Genomic DNA, 15,665 nt, shown 5'->3' on the forward strand with positions numbered 1-15,665 from the left:
ATTACCTCTCATTCTATCAATTGTCCCTGAGCACAAAAAGTTATTACAAGTTGTTGTTGGTAATCCACCTGATTGTACAACACTTGGATCTATTTCAGTACTGTGACTAGCCTTGCATTCATGAATGGATTTTAAAATCAAATGATTACAATTTCTATGAGGTGGAACTTAATTATATCGGCCATATTGTCCAGCAGTTTCTTGCCCTCCTATGTCAAATTCAGACATTATCGTGCGCAATGTTTTCTATGAGATGTCTTTTAACTACATCTGCGTGATTGGATGCATTGCCTTTTTATATATGTGCCTCCCGTTCATAGATGGTTGGAATTGAGAGAACAATTTAGGATTGAGGGTGGGCTCTGACCGCACACTGTAAACATCATTCAACTTCCCCAATTTGGAAGAGGAAAATGATTAATAGTACAGTTTTTCATAAAAGAATCTAATACTGCACACCTGAGCCATTTCACCCACACTACATATGCGCAGCAAGCTGAGTCAATAGTTGTCTATCATGTACATACAGGTCTGCTCAGTTTTTTGCCCATCAGAATAAATAAATCACATGTTATACCACATGTAACTTTTTCGACTTTGGAATTTTTTTCCCAAAAATTTACTACATATCATTCTGTAGCTGCTCAAGCAATATTGTTGAAGCTATGTCTTAGTAACAGAAAGTGTGTTACATGCAGTTGAGTTGATGAGATCACACCAAAACATTGAGTCAGTGTATGTAGTCAATCTTTTGGAAGCTTTTTTCAATCTGAAAGAAGTTACAGCATGTATTACATATGAATAACTTGTCCTGATGAGCAGATAACTGAGCAGAACTGTATGTACATGATAACCACATATTCACTGAGCCTGCTACACATATGTAGTGTGGGTGTTATGGCTCAGGTGTGGAGTGATAGACCATTTTATGACAAATCATACTCCCAATCATTTTTCCCTGCCCACTTGGGGAACCCGAATAATGTCTGCAGTGTTTATGGATAGGTTGTATGCAAAGCAAGAAGGGACTCCGGAAAGACATTGAAAAATTCCCCGCTCATCCTCTCAATCAATCAATAACAGCATGTATAATTATCATGTATCTGAGGTTGCAGAAGTCTTGTGTTTGGATGTATATAGATTCATGCAAATTCACGATTGATGGTTCGTACGATCAACAGGATTTACAAGAATTGGACACGACAGGCGCATTGGTTTGTGTTATATCAAGCACTTGGACACTGAAATGATATATCAATAGCCATCAAGTACCGTAACGTGAGTGACACATGTAGACTATGCATGGACTTGGAAAAGTGGTTTGTATATATATATATCTTATATATATAAGGGATTAGAAAAGGCATACATATAAATGTATATATGTAGGACTTTTCTAATCTCCTGGGAAAATATGTAATTTGGGGTAGTGTATTGTCCCAGATTACCAAAAGACCAAATAAAAAATAAAAATGTTGAATTTCATCCAACTTCCTTAAGTTTCTTTGATATGCTTGGTAAAGCAAGAGCTAGAGCAGCGCAATGTATTGAAGATTCTGTAACTTACAATCAAGAAAGATGGAATAAAACCCATAAAGAACCTAAGTTTGTAGTGGGTGAACAAATTTTACTCTCAACCACCAATTTTACTAATCTACAAGGACCTAAGAAACTTCAAGACCAATTTGTTGGACCCTTTGTAATATTGAAATTCCATGGAAGCAATGCAGTGGAAGTAGCATTGACAGAAGAATTTGGGAGAAAACACCCAGTATTCCCAATTTCACTAATAAAAAAATTTCATGCTTCAGATAAGAGCAAATTTCCTGACAGGGAAATACCCAAGAAAACTCCTATCAGATTTGAAACTGACGGAGAAAAGATTTTCTCACATATCATAAAGCAAAGGGAAATACAAGTCAATGGTAAATCTTCAACACTTTATCTTGTAAGATACAAGAACAGAAGTGCAGATGAAGATGAATGGCTACCAGCTGATAAAGTACCCAATGGCAAAACAACGTTGAGAGACTTCAGAGCACAAAAAAGAGCTCATAAACCTTCTGAAAAGAAGTAATGACCTCCTTTGAGGGTGGGGAATGTCAGCCCTGGGTACATATACATGTACCCAAAACTAACTTATAATATTGTACTTTTACTTATAAACCTTATTACATGTACATACAGCTTATAAAACACATGTAACATATAATAAAACATATACAAACATCAATTACATATGTATATACACTTAAAAACATATGGAACATGTAATAAAATACCAATTACACCTCATAACTCAGTGTCAAGAGTTAAAATGCTTATACTACATAAAATACATAACACGTATATGTAATTATGTTATATTAATAATAATAATAATTAATAGTAATTATTAAACCCTAAACCACAGTGATGATACAATCAAATATCATTACAATTAGGTTTGGAGAGGAGGATATATAAACCCCTCCTCTCTCAGCCTTCAAGGATTTTCCCCCAAGCATTTTATTACACACATCTTTTAAAGAACCCTTTAAAGTTCCTTTGAAGTACATAATCAAAAGTCTTATAAATATAAGACTAGTGATTCACTTCATATCTTTAAAGTAGCTTCCTGACTAAAAGATAAAGTAATCTTACTCTTCATACCCTGGATCCCTGCTTTCCCTAAGCAGAACACCCATATCAGGTTAGTAACCTTCCAATAAACATCAGGTTAGTTACCTTCTGAACAACTACAGGTTAGTGACCTATATCAACTCACAGGTTAGTGTTCCTTCTGAACAACTACAGGTTAGTAACCTATATCAACTCAAGGTTGGTGTGCCTTTGGAACAACCATAAGTTGGTAACTTTATAACAACCAGATTTGTGACCTCATATCACTCTTCAATCAGTCCCTTTGAAGATTGAAGGGAAGCCTTGGATCCAGCTTCCTCATTCTTTACAAGAATAACCTCCTCCTCAGGAGTCAACTAGCTGTAGTCAGTCTGGTCTCATCTAAAACCAGACCTGTCCTCTTTCTCCCTATCTTTTCTCTTTTATAATTTTATTGTAATTACCTTATATTTGCAATATACCTATAGTTATATAAAATTATAAACCTACCTAATCATCCATAGTGAGCCTTGAGTACCTTTTAAAACACTCAACCCTCACAGTAAGATCAAACCCACTAATAAATAGACATGATGCAGTTATATATGCCACAGAGTGTAAGGAAATTAACAACAAGGAGACACTGATTTTCAAACTTCTCTGCACTATAAAATGACACAATTGATTTGACCCAATCCATCAAAAGAACTTGATGATTTTTGATCTCTCAGCAAAAAGTACTCATTTCCCCTCTTGATAATGAATAAAGAAATATATGTTTCAAAAAGAGGTGTAACTTCATTCTGATCTCTAAAAAAGGACCATAATCATACATCCATACAAACCTTGTATTCAGATTAAAGAAGAGATCCATCTATTCATCACAAAGAGAGTTGTCAATTTGTTATTAATTTTGTCATTGATACTTCTCAATCAAAAGATAATTTGACAAATCATGGAGAATGATAATTTAGATTCAGCTTCAGTGACCAGTTGATCCCAAGAGACTGACTTGAGTTCAGATCTTCAACTACTTCAGTCATTTTAAAGTGAAACTCCAGAAGCATCAAATGGAAAAGTGAGTCCATCATCTTTCTGTGAATGAAGGAAGAAGCAAAAATGATATCTTTGTATGGAACCCTATTCCAAAATAGCAAGTTCTGAGACCTGGGTCGGCAAGATTACTTCATCATGTCCCATCCAATCAATCACTACATGATTTCACAGAGACAACAAGAGGTCAACCCAAGAATTTGATTGGAATACCTGATTCAGAATATGGCCAAGGACAGCCAAATTATCAAAATCCATCTTATCCTCAACTTCCTGAATTTGATCAACAAACTCATACAATTGATTCTTCTGATGATAATGAATTTCCAGATCAACTAGACGTCTTCACTCCAACTGAATCAAAACCTATCAATGATTTGAGCTCTTCATGAATAATTGAAATTGTGATAACCAAACTATAATTGTTTTCCATTGTCCAATTCTACTGTAAATTCTACATTTTCTCTATCTATTACTCATCAATATGAAAACTTGATACATGAATTATCTAGTCATTATACTCTTGCTCCACTTTTGATTCAATTTTATGGTGAAAATTCTGATGAGAGCTAATTAAGTCATCATTCAAACAATGGATTTAACCACACTGTTGAAATCAGGAATAGAAATTCTGGAACATAGGTTTTCACTCCTGTGTACTGTCACAGTGACAAAACAAACCCCAACATTCATTGATTGTTTATACTATCAGTAACTGGTTTAGAAAACATTGTGTTCCTCAAAGATTTTGCTGGGCATGAGCCTTATGCAACTGAGTCATTGAGACACTAAATGGTGGGTGGGGTCAACAAGGATCAATCTGTCCAAGTATTATCTTTATTTATAGATCTTGAAGCAGGATACCAATGTTTCCCTGATCTTCTCCATTTGGTCAGGAGATATCAGGTATAAAACAATATCTTGTGTGGAAACTTGCAATATCATTGTACAATCATTCATGGGTATAGTGTGATAATAAACTTTGGGAATGTCACTGCTTTGAGGTACACTCTCATTAACTGTAAAAAATGGCGGTACATGCAATTTCACAACTTGGCACATACCATATTAATATGGCCAGTTGAATGTTTTGGTAGGATAGGTTTAGAAATATGTTATGGAGCGGTGTGGCAGTGCTTATGGTTGCTATGGAGTATTACATGTTTGCAAGGGTGACAAGGCACAGTGTGTTATTTTGGAACAATTTGATACAACTTTTGTAAGAGTCCCCTTGTTGCGGGCATGCCCGCATATTCTCTAGTTGCAATAAAGACACTCAATTTTTTTGTTGTTTAAGATCAATGAAACATCTCAATTTTTTTCTGGAATTTGGTACAGCTACTTTGTGATATGTTGACATTGAGAACACATGAAAAAGTTCAAATTTCAGTTTTTAACTGGATTCAAACCCAGAAACCACTGGATTGTCTGGTTTTCAGTGGTACCCAGATATTTTGCTCTTCTACATACACAAGTTTCACTGGTCTTCAAAACAAACTTGGATTCCTACCAACTCTGGCTTGCAGCATAGCCAGAAGCATGGAGCGCAGCGCCAGGCGTAGCCGCTCTGCTGCCCAGGAAGCTCAGACCCAGGGTGTTGCGCCTCCTGCTGACATTTGCGGCCCAAAATATTGGGGTGCTGCACTTTCTGCTGCCATCTCAATCTCCCTGAATTCTACGCTGACCTAGCTGGCCTAGAGCTTCTGGTGCAGTCTGTACATCCCCACTCAAATTGAGCATTTCAATCAACAAGTCAAAACTTTTCAATCACGGCCATGGACAAAAAAATTCGTGATACTATAAAGGTAAGTAATTTCTTCTTTGAATTTCACCACTTTCAACGTTATCGGCTTGTACCGGTTGTTAACCTTGGACTCATATCTGTCTTCCATTCTTAATTGTGAAGATCTAGCTGTAGATCCCAGGCTGAGGAATGTGGACTATGAAAGTACCCTTGGTTGTACTTCTTCCTCCGCCTGTTGGATAAAGGCAAACTCTCTAATTACATGTCCTACCACCTAAGTCTACTGTCTCTTTCCTTGAGACCAATAAACCCTTTTGGCGTGGTGTGGGGGTAGCTTCATAGGGAGAGAAACCTAGGATGGGTTGTGCTAACCCCTCCCAGAACTCTTCCTGCTAAGCAAGAACAGGTTAGAAGAGAGTAGACTTCTCAACCCCCTGAACACACAAGGTTATGAGCCGTGAGCCTTGAGAAGTCTGGCTCGGACAAACCGAACCCCCAATCCTCCGGGATCATGAACCCTTGGTCTACCCTGGGACGATCTGCAGTAGCCTTGGCTACAAGTAAGACACCTTTTTGAGTATGTCATTGATGAGTCTCTGCCTCTTAGTGAAACTATACTCAACTGACATCCATGGTTCCCAGATCTGTCTCTATACACCGATCACGCCTTACCTTCAGGCGTCTGAGAGCCTGCTGATCTCACTGTGTTAAAAGCTTCACCAGATACTCAATACTTCCCCACCAGTCTCTCACTGGGTTAAACTATAACTGAGACGCCCTGTCCCAGTCTCCTTAAGTACCAAACAGACTGTTGTATGAATTAACTCTAGAGAAGATCTACTCCGAACATTCCAAACTCTAAATTAAATACAAATCTAATATCTAATCTTCTAACTTGTACGCTCAAAGCCACTCGGCGGTTTCTTTCATTTCTTTCTCACTGAACTTCCTCAAGTAAATCTTATATGCGTCAGAGGCCCACCTCCCGCTCAACTTTACCTCTTCCCTTGTTGCTCCGAGGTTCCACCTTGCTTGGTCCTGAACTCCTTCATTCCCACGACGAGCCCAAACCCCCTGAGCTGGGCCTAACATGAAGGTGACCTAGATGATGATGTCAACGCTCAGTTGAAGCAGAGTAGGCATAAACTGTTGGTGAAATATGAACCTTACTCTCCCATAACTTATCATTGGCGGTTTTCATACAGACAAAATAAGCTCCACCAGATAAACCAGTCACAGTAAGACTATCCTCAGAACCAGTAAAAGATGCTCCATTGGCGCATAATTGACTTAAGGAGAGCAGATTCACAGTCATAGTAGGTACATAAAGAACCTCAGGAATCAAAAAATCTAATTCTTGGTGATTAACTTCCAAGAATCCAGGGATGACGATAGTACCAAGGTGAGTCGCATATTGAGGAATGTTTGAAATGCCGGTGACTTTAACTGGATTGATTGGTTTCAACTGACTGAATAATCGTTGATCTGAAACAATGTTTTGAGATGCAGCAGTGTCTGCAAGGATCGTTCCAAAAGCAGAAATCGTATCAGCCGCCATGTAAGCATGAGCCGCAAAACCTTCATCCGGGAAATTGTCAGCAAGTTCAAGAGCACTGAACTGATTGCTTGTGGTGATGTTGAAGGCAGGCGCTGTCAAAGCATTCTTCTTTGCTGAATGAGCCGCTTCAATGGCTAAGTATCTCTTTGCCATTTCAGAATCTGATAAGGTAGACGATACACCTGGTTTAGCACGTTTTTGTCCATTTTGAGCATGGCAATTACGGTTCATGTGAGGAAGGTCTCAATGATTATTGAGATTGCACAAATCATTTGGTCCAGGACCAATTTTTTGAGGATTACGACTGTTGGAGCTGCTCAATGATTGAGTAGCGACTTTGAGATTGAAGACCGATACCAATGAAGAAATGGTTCCCAAAGATGATTGTTTCACGGTTTCCAATACCAATCAATCCATTACAGACTGAACAGTAAGTTTGGAGAGATTCGCAAAGAAAGGAGCAGTGATAAAGTCGATATCCTTCCCTAAACCATTGAGAAGGGAAATAGCCAAAAGCTTTGAAGAAAGAGCTATCTCTTTGTCCTCAGCAGCGTACTGAGCTAACTGATTGTGCAAATTTCTGATCCGAGTAATGAAATCAGCAAGAGATTGACCAGGCTCAAGGCATGTAGTAGCTATTTCACATATAGCGGCAGCTGCCAAAACTCCGCCACTGCTACTATGTGCTTTTGACAAATTTTTATAAGCCTTCTTAGGAGTATTGGTGATTTGGACAAGTGCATTGTTAGCGGCGTCCAGAGAGTTGACAATGAGTTCCATAACACAACCTTGTTGACGTTGGTAAAGTAACAAGTCCGCTGGTTCAGTCGGAGGAATGGGACTTGGGTCTGGATACTTTATGTATCAGGTTCGCGCTAAACGGCTCTTGAGATGAGCTTGATTAGCATGGTTCTAACAAGCAGATCATCTAACAAAGGTACTGATACTAAACTGATAAGAGAGGAGTTCTGTGGGCAGCCCGTGCGTCCCACGCACCTCCTCATTGGTACATAATTATAAAACTTAGATGAAACACAACAATAAATAAAGAAAAAAAGAAAAAACCCTTTCTTCTTCTACATGTGTTAAGGAGAACAATTTTCTAGTATGGTAGAACTGTAGCTTGAAATAAGAATTACTTGAAGATTTTTTATCTTAAAATTAATTTATGCTGTTCATTAAAGACTATCTTTTTATTTTGTTATTTTCTTTAACTGTAGACCAGATAGCTTGGGCGGGTGGGAGGAAAGAAAAAATGTTATCACTGATAAATTCTGGAAAAGTGAAAAGATTTCAGGATAATGAATAAAGGATGAATGATTTGATAATTAATATTTTTATAAGATTTTATAATATGGATTGGGAAAATAGGGAATTGATAATTCATCCTATCCATCCAATTCATCATGACATCATATCTAATTACTTATGAGATGAGTATAAGATGAGTGTTGTCTGAAAGGATTGGATGGAGTTGCTGTGACCCGGTTATTGCATTATCCGAAACCCTTTCCCGTCCCATTCCCATTTGTCAATACGTGTACCGACTCCTAGGAGTATCATTACACTACAAGAAAGATAATATTTTCTGGGCAGAAAATTAAATTATTGATACACAAAAATATTGAGAGGCCAGGAGGAGAGCAAAAAATGAATAAAAATATGCATCTTGTTCCCTGCGTTGAGAACTTCACTCTGCATATTGTTCCGTATTTTTACAGTCCATATTGATAAGTGTACTAACAATAAACCTTCACAATCATGCAATTACAACCTGTAACAAGCACTGAAATTTGGCTCATTAGTGTTTAGAGAAACTTTTGATTTCTGAAAATACTCATAACTTTTTCAATTCCGGTCCAAAACGCTCGATTTTGGGTGCATTGGTAAGCTGGAATTGTCCTCCAAATAGTTCATAATAGGACCACACAGCATGCTGGTCTGCTAAAAAAGATATCATCTTGTTTATACATTTGTACATACAGATCCATAGAATGATTGTCATACTAGCTACATAGTTCTTGATCTTATGAAAGTTCGAGAGGAAGAGTTCAGCTTTCCAATGCACTTAAAATCGAGTGTTTTGAGGCAGATTTGACAAAGCTATAGGTGTTTTCAGAAATCAAAAGTTTCTCTAAACACTAATGAGCCAAATTTCAGTGCTTGTTACAGGTTGTAATTGGATGATTATGAAGGTTTATTGTTAGTACACTTATCAATACGGACTGTAAAAATATGGAAAAATATGGATAGTGAAGCTCTCACCGCAGGGAACAAGATGCATATTTTTATTTATTTTTTGCCCTTCTCCTGGCCTCTCAATATTTTTGTGTATCAATAATTTAATTTTCTGCCCAGAAAATATTATATTTTGTGTAGTGTTAGTGAGAAAATTCAGTAAACCCCTAGTTTGAAGCGCGAAGTGTAAGCGCTTATTCCAATGAGGAAATTGGACATCGGTGAGTTGAGGGATTGTGATTTTATCATCAGCAAAATTGGTCGAGGTTGCCATGATTGAAGATGAATCAGTGATAATAAAATCTTGAGTAGAAGTAGTAGCTGGATGAACAGTCCTTCTACTCCTCTATTGGAGTGTGCGCATAAGCTAGAGAAGTATGCTCTCTCTAAGGTTTGGGACTGCAGTGTCGGACCTCTACTAGAATCCCTTCACTTGCCGTCACTTCTAGGCTATCGGTTAGTCTAGGAGGGAAGACGAGTGGTTTGGGGGGGCCCCTCGGGGCCTCTCTCGGGTCTTCAACTAGACTCTCAAGGGCTATCGTATGCCTTGATTGATCCAGTAAAGGATGAGAGGCCTGAGGGGGGGATTACTACCTGATGCAGAGGATAGGAGCTGTCAGACCCCGTTTTCTGGGCATCGTGTTCAGAGCTCTGACAAGCACCCCTTCCTCTGAATTCGGTGCCCCCTTTTTCTTTTCCCGGTCGATGCATGTTCCACTGGATTCAATGGATTTGGATTCAATGGGCTCACTTTCACTCAGTTCAAACTTTGCTGATCTTTTTAATTATGAACCACGTGAATCGTTCACGCAACATATAATTGTTCACCTCTCTTCTCTCAACTCATTCTCGGAGATTAGCAGGACACTTTCTCTCTTTCAAAACTTTATATAATTAATTTCTAAGCTTCTGTAACGTATTCACTATCTCGACCTTCTCCTCCTTGGAGTATTCTCTAATATACCTCTTATATGAGGTACCTATCCAACGACCTTGTTGTTTTATACTCTCAATCAACGAACCATGGAAATTTAAGAGCGAAGCTCCTCCAACACGAAAAGAATGCCCTGTCGGCCCTTCTGAGCCATTCCGCTTCCAAACTTCGCTTAAGCATTTCATCACTTCTGATTTTGACAGTATCCACCTTTCTCTGTCTCTCATATACGAGAACAAAGGGTCAGTTTTCTTTATTCTGTTTAATTTCACGGTTCGTTCCAAGGCGCGTACCGGGTCTAGTGAGGTTGGTTGTTTCTTCAAAATTAGGTACTGAATCTCATTTTGTTTTGCTGTTTTCGCCTCGTGGATCGCTAACTCTAGGCTTCCGGTGTCTTTTACCAGCACTAAATCATTCAACACCGGGATTTTCTTCGACGGATTGTCCGAAACTAGCTCTCCTAGTCTCGCTAGGCCCCAAAACGCCACCAACGCGACTGCTACAATTGCTGTTGCTTTGTTGCCTTTCCCTTCTAATTCATTTGCGACTTGACTGAGGTGAGATATTAAAACTGGCTCTTTTTCACCATTTTTCTCCGGGAGAACTTGTTCGGACTGCTCTGATGTTGATTGTTTCTTTTCTTTCTTGTACTTTTTGGACGCTTTTAATATCAGTTTTGTGAAGTCTTCGTCAATATCTGGAAATTGACATTGGTGTAATTTATGCCACGCTTTTAACCCGACTAGGTACTTCCCAATGGCGTCGGACTTCACCGCTTCATTTGATGTCTCCTCTGGGTTCTTCCTTTCACTTTCCCACAATAAAAACTCGTAAATCAACTTCTTCGACGCAGGTAAGCATTGGTTCCTTTGTCTACCTTCTTTCTCATTGAACTTTATGTATTTCTTAATTCCTGAGTTGTATAACTTCATCGTTTCTTCCACCCAGCCACCTCCTGTGATATGTTCGACCAATTGTTCATTTGTCATTGTCTTCACACCATCCGGACCGGTTTTAAGCTCGTCTAGATTTGGAGGATTCTTGGGTTTCGGATGTTTGGGTTTTCTGTTTGGTTGGTTCATTTCTCTTAAATTCTTGTACAATGAGGCCTTGTAAGTCTTCAGGAATTGGAATTTGGATCTGATTGTTGAGAGCTTCTTTCGAGTTATCTCCTCTAGACAGTGCGTCTGCGGGGTTCGCTTCCGATGTTACTCGTTCTCCCTTTATGTCGCACTGGTAATCGGTTAGTAAGTGTTGAATAACTTTCCACTCGTCATTGACCGTTTTATCTTTTGATTTCCGATTCCTGACTACCCCTTCCGTAGTCGTATTGTCTGTATGCACTATGAACCGTTTCCCGCCTGTTTCATACCTCTTTCGTAACATCAGGAGTCCTAGCCGAATGATGACTGTTTCGGCCCAAGTGATTTTCCTTTCTTGGTCGTCTCGATTCAAGTATTTGGTTTGCCATCCTGTTCTTAAGCGAAACATGGCCCACAACGATCCCACCTTTACGCCTAAGCCGAATGACGTAGAGGCATCTCCGTACCACCTTACTTCCACCGGTGACTTCTCAGGTAAGATCCTTAGGTTTTCGAAGTTGTTCAAGGTATAGTCCCAATGTTTTAAATCCTCTCTAACATCTTCTGTGAGTTCTCTTCTGATCCATTGGTTGCCCCATACCTTCTTGTAGTGGTGCATTGATCTCATATAGGGTTTCATATGCGGAAGAATCAAGATTGTGTGACACAGCCTACCTACCAGGCCTTCGAACTCCTTAAAAGAGATCTTGTCTTTCGTGGCAAGTACCTGTTTCACTTCTGTTATTCGTTGATCTAATTTCATTTGAGGTAGTCTGACGGTGTGTGATTTGCCGTTCCAGATGAACCCCACATACTTTTGTTCATATGCAAACTCATGGTACTTTGTCTCATTTGTCTTCACGCCAAGCCTATCACTGATCTTGACCACATCTTTCATTGTTACCCTTGACTCTGGTCTTTTTAACAGCATATTGTCATCGACCCATCGGAAAACCTTTGGGATTGATAGTTGTGCTTGAATCAACTCTTTCCACACGTCGGCCGGTCTACCGAATATTCCGCATCCAGCTACACCTCCGAAGGCCACTCTGGTGTCAATCCACAATCTTCCTTCGAACTCTTTTAATATCAAGTAGGGCCATTGATCTGGGTCTGTTGGGATTTGGCGGTAAGCCTTTTCCCAATCGAATATCGCGAGAAGCCATATGCCTGGGTTTTCCTTAAAGAAGTTTACAACTTTATTGAAGTTGTCCCACGTGGTTTTGAAGTGTTTCTTATTTACGAACGAATTGACTGATGGTACTCCTTTCTTCCTTCTTGGATAAGACAGGTCGTGTATCACCCTAAATGTTCCATCCCCATTTATTGTACTTCCCATCGGACTTGACCTGAAAAACAGGAACCACTCTTTTACTTGAGCATGAGAGAAAGGTCCGTAGATTCTGCCTTCCCTTTTCTCTTTTTCTAATGTTCTTCTGATTTTTTCTTGCACGTCCGTCGCTGATTTGTGATTATCTGGGGTGTACCATGGCATCTTTCCAATCCGGTGATCCGGTATCCCTTGGGGGAAGCCGTACTTGAATCCTTTGATGACGTCTTCATACTTGTCTATGAGGCCGGTCAATTCTAATTGGCGTTGCCACTCTCTCACATCCATCTCACAACGGACCCTACAAGGCCATGGTCGGCCATCTTCTGGTCGATGAATTTTTCTTACATGTAAGCTTTTCAATCTTGCTTTCTCTTCTTCATCGGCACACTCTCTCACTGATCCTTCGGACGCACTCTCATCAGACCACTGCAAGGTACAGCAGTCGCTATCTCTGTCAGAGAAGTCTTCGTCCTCAGACGTCGAAACTTCAGAATACGAGCTGTATGATAGGGGCGAGCTTCTGCTAGGGAAAGGGTAGGCAAGGTGGTAATTCACGTAAGTTATTTTTCTCTCTCACATTGGGTCATTGGTACATTGGACGGTTAGGGCACATGGGATGGGACGTGGTTCATAGTTTCTGCAATGGATGTTGCGCTATGGCTTTTATTTCGAGTTCATATGTTGCCGTCTTTTTAAGACTCACTTCTTCTTCGCACTGTCTTTCGCGTTAGACTTATGGTTATGGTTTGATCTACCGGAATATCCATAATCATCTCTTTTGTCATCTCGGTCATAGCAATCTCGTCTGTCATCACAATCGTATTGGCGTGGGGAACATGTCCGTCTCGTAGGTGATCTGGACTTATCTTCTTGTCTCGGAGACCATCGGTCACCTCCACTTCTGTAACGGTAATTTGAATCTCTGTCGTCCTCTCTGTCGTACCGATCGTAGTCTCGCTGGTGAAAGTTATTCCGTCCTTGACCTCTCCCTCGCCCTCGACCTCTCTTTCCATGGAAACCGCCTCTACCATAACTTTTTGAATAAGAGTTATCCTCCTTTTTGTTTTTGTGGTTTCGTCCTTCCGGTCTGATTTCTCATGCCCTTCATTCTTCTCTTTTGTCGCGATCTTAGCTAGCTGAGGATCTTGATCTTGACGTTTTCCCCCTTTGGCGTAGGGGTTGTTGTGACAGTCCCATTCTCGACACTTGTCTACCGTGCGTCTAGCCTGCTCTTCTATTTTCTTTTGTCGGACTGATGGATCGGATACCTTTCCCCCTTCTACCCGGGTTGTCCAGAACTGACGCCTTATCATGATATCGTACCGTAATGCCACCATCCAGTTATCATCGTTTTCAGCTTTCACTCTTTCAACGTTCCTCTTGTGGCCTTCGGATTTCAGCACCAATCTCTTGAAATGAAACCAATCTCGTAGGTAATCCAAAAACAAGTTGAAACATGTCACCCAGTCGCCATACGTCAACCTCAGTTCTACCGGGTAAGTTAAACCTTCATATTTGTCTTCATCTGAATCGTCATCATCATCTTTATTCTTCTTTTTCGATGCTTTCCTTCCTTCGATGTTGTGATTTGCTTCCAACCATGCTTTATTAAACATTGAAATAGGTACGTGACCCTTAATTTTTCTGATTCTGTTATCCCAGAAAACCGTTAGCTGCGTCATATGGTGGCTCGGTACTTTTCCATCCGCGAATTCGATGCCATTCTCGACAAAGTCACCTCTGGTACGAGATGGTTCAACTTCATCTATCTCATCTTCCGACATTGGGCGGCCTTGTGGGATGTGTTTAGCCGCCGTTTTAGGTGGTTTCGATCTTTTGGGATCCCCGGCTGCTTTCGCCGTTTCGAGTCTAGCGTCGGTTCTTGGAGCTCTTGCGCCTGCTCTCGGTCGTGTTTCGATTTGGGTGTCGACTCGTTCTTGGACAAGAAGTTGGTCGTTTCTTTCGACGGCTAAGACTTGCATCTTTTCTGGGTTGTACCGCAATAGGTAAGCCGTCATTAACTCGGCGTGTTTCTCGAAGTTTTTATCGTCAAGAGCTGATCTGATGTCGAGTAAGGCCGTTGCCTGGGCTTGCGATGGTCCCGAAGGGCCTGCTGATGGCTCGCGTTGCCTCCGTTGCTTCCCTGGATGGATTCGAGCGGGATGGGAACGGAATGTAAGTTCCTGTTCTCTCCTCTTTGTTCTTACGACTTTCGTTAATTTGTAAGGAAAGGATGGTCTTTGACAGCTCTTCGTACCCAGGTCCGTTATGGGGACTACCGTATGGGTCTTCTCACCGTTATGGGGTGAGGTTGTTAGTGTTCATACACTCGTCATTCATGTGACTAGCTGTTATGGGGCCTCTGACATTGCCGTTATAGGGCTATATTTTTAGTCAGGTTATCAACGCGGTTACGATTATTACATAGGTTACGTCGTTTGTTTCCTTGGACAGTTCTTGGCCTCTAGCTGGATACAGAAGAAGAAGAAGGCGTAGATCACCTCGTAGAGGGGAAGAATAAAGAGGAACGAAAGGACAGAGGAATTTGAATTGAGAGATGTTTTGATTAAATTGACTTTTCTCACCTTTATCTAGTTAGGGGCTTGATATAAGGCCGGTAAGTACTCTCCCGTTGTTTTCTTGATCCTCCGTAGGCTCCACCTTCGCCTTCTTGATTTGTACCCAATCATCATCGTCTTCACTTGAATCTTCTCTTCTTCGGTAATCTTCCACATACTCTAAGGTACTGTCTGTTATGAGCCATATACAAGGCTATCTACATTATGCTTGTACTGAGACTCGTGCTCTCTCATCTGCTGGCTCGAGGATGGCCTGTGCATCCTCACGCTACAATCTCAATACTAGTACTGAAGTACCTTTAGCATCTTCACATTCCCTTCCACCACCACGAGTCCTTACATATTGTAGCGTCTATAATTGGGAATCTGAAGAAGCTAGAGGATCAAGAAGAAAGTCAAGTTATTGAAAGTATCAAGAATAAGAAAGCTTATTAAAGTTTAAAGTTTAAAGTTTACCCGGTTAGAAATCAAGTAGTACAAAGAAGATCAATCTGCAAGGTTTAAAAGCAAGATTCAAGAACATACAATTTAAATTAGAAAACT

General features: G+C 40.2%; 1 protein-coding gene across 1 annotated transcript; it reads right to left on the bottom strand.

Annotated features, from left to right (window-relative positions):
- Positions 1–13,235: 13,235 nt before the first annotated feature.
- MELLADRAFT_108301 (uncharacterized protein) lies at positions 13,236–14,525 on the bottom strand (the record flags this gene model as incomplete). The annotated part of the gene is made up of 2 exons (XM_007412042.1): positions 13,236–13,348; positions 13,847–14,525. The coding sequence occupies 2 exons, from the start codon at positions 14,523–14,525 to the stop codon at positions 13,236–13,238; spliced, it is 792 nt and encodes a 263-aa protein (XP_007412104.1).
- Positions 14,526–15,665: the final 1,140 nt, after the last annotated feature.

This window comes from Melampsora larici-populina (genome assembly GCF_000204055.1).
Source record: "Melampsora larici-populina 98AG31 unplaced genomic scaffold MELLAscaffold_28, whole genome shotgun sequence".
Lineage (NCBI taxonomy): Eukaryota > Fungi > Basidiomycota > Pucciniomycetes > Pucciniales > Melampsoraceae > Melampsora > Melampsora laricis-populina.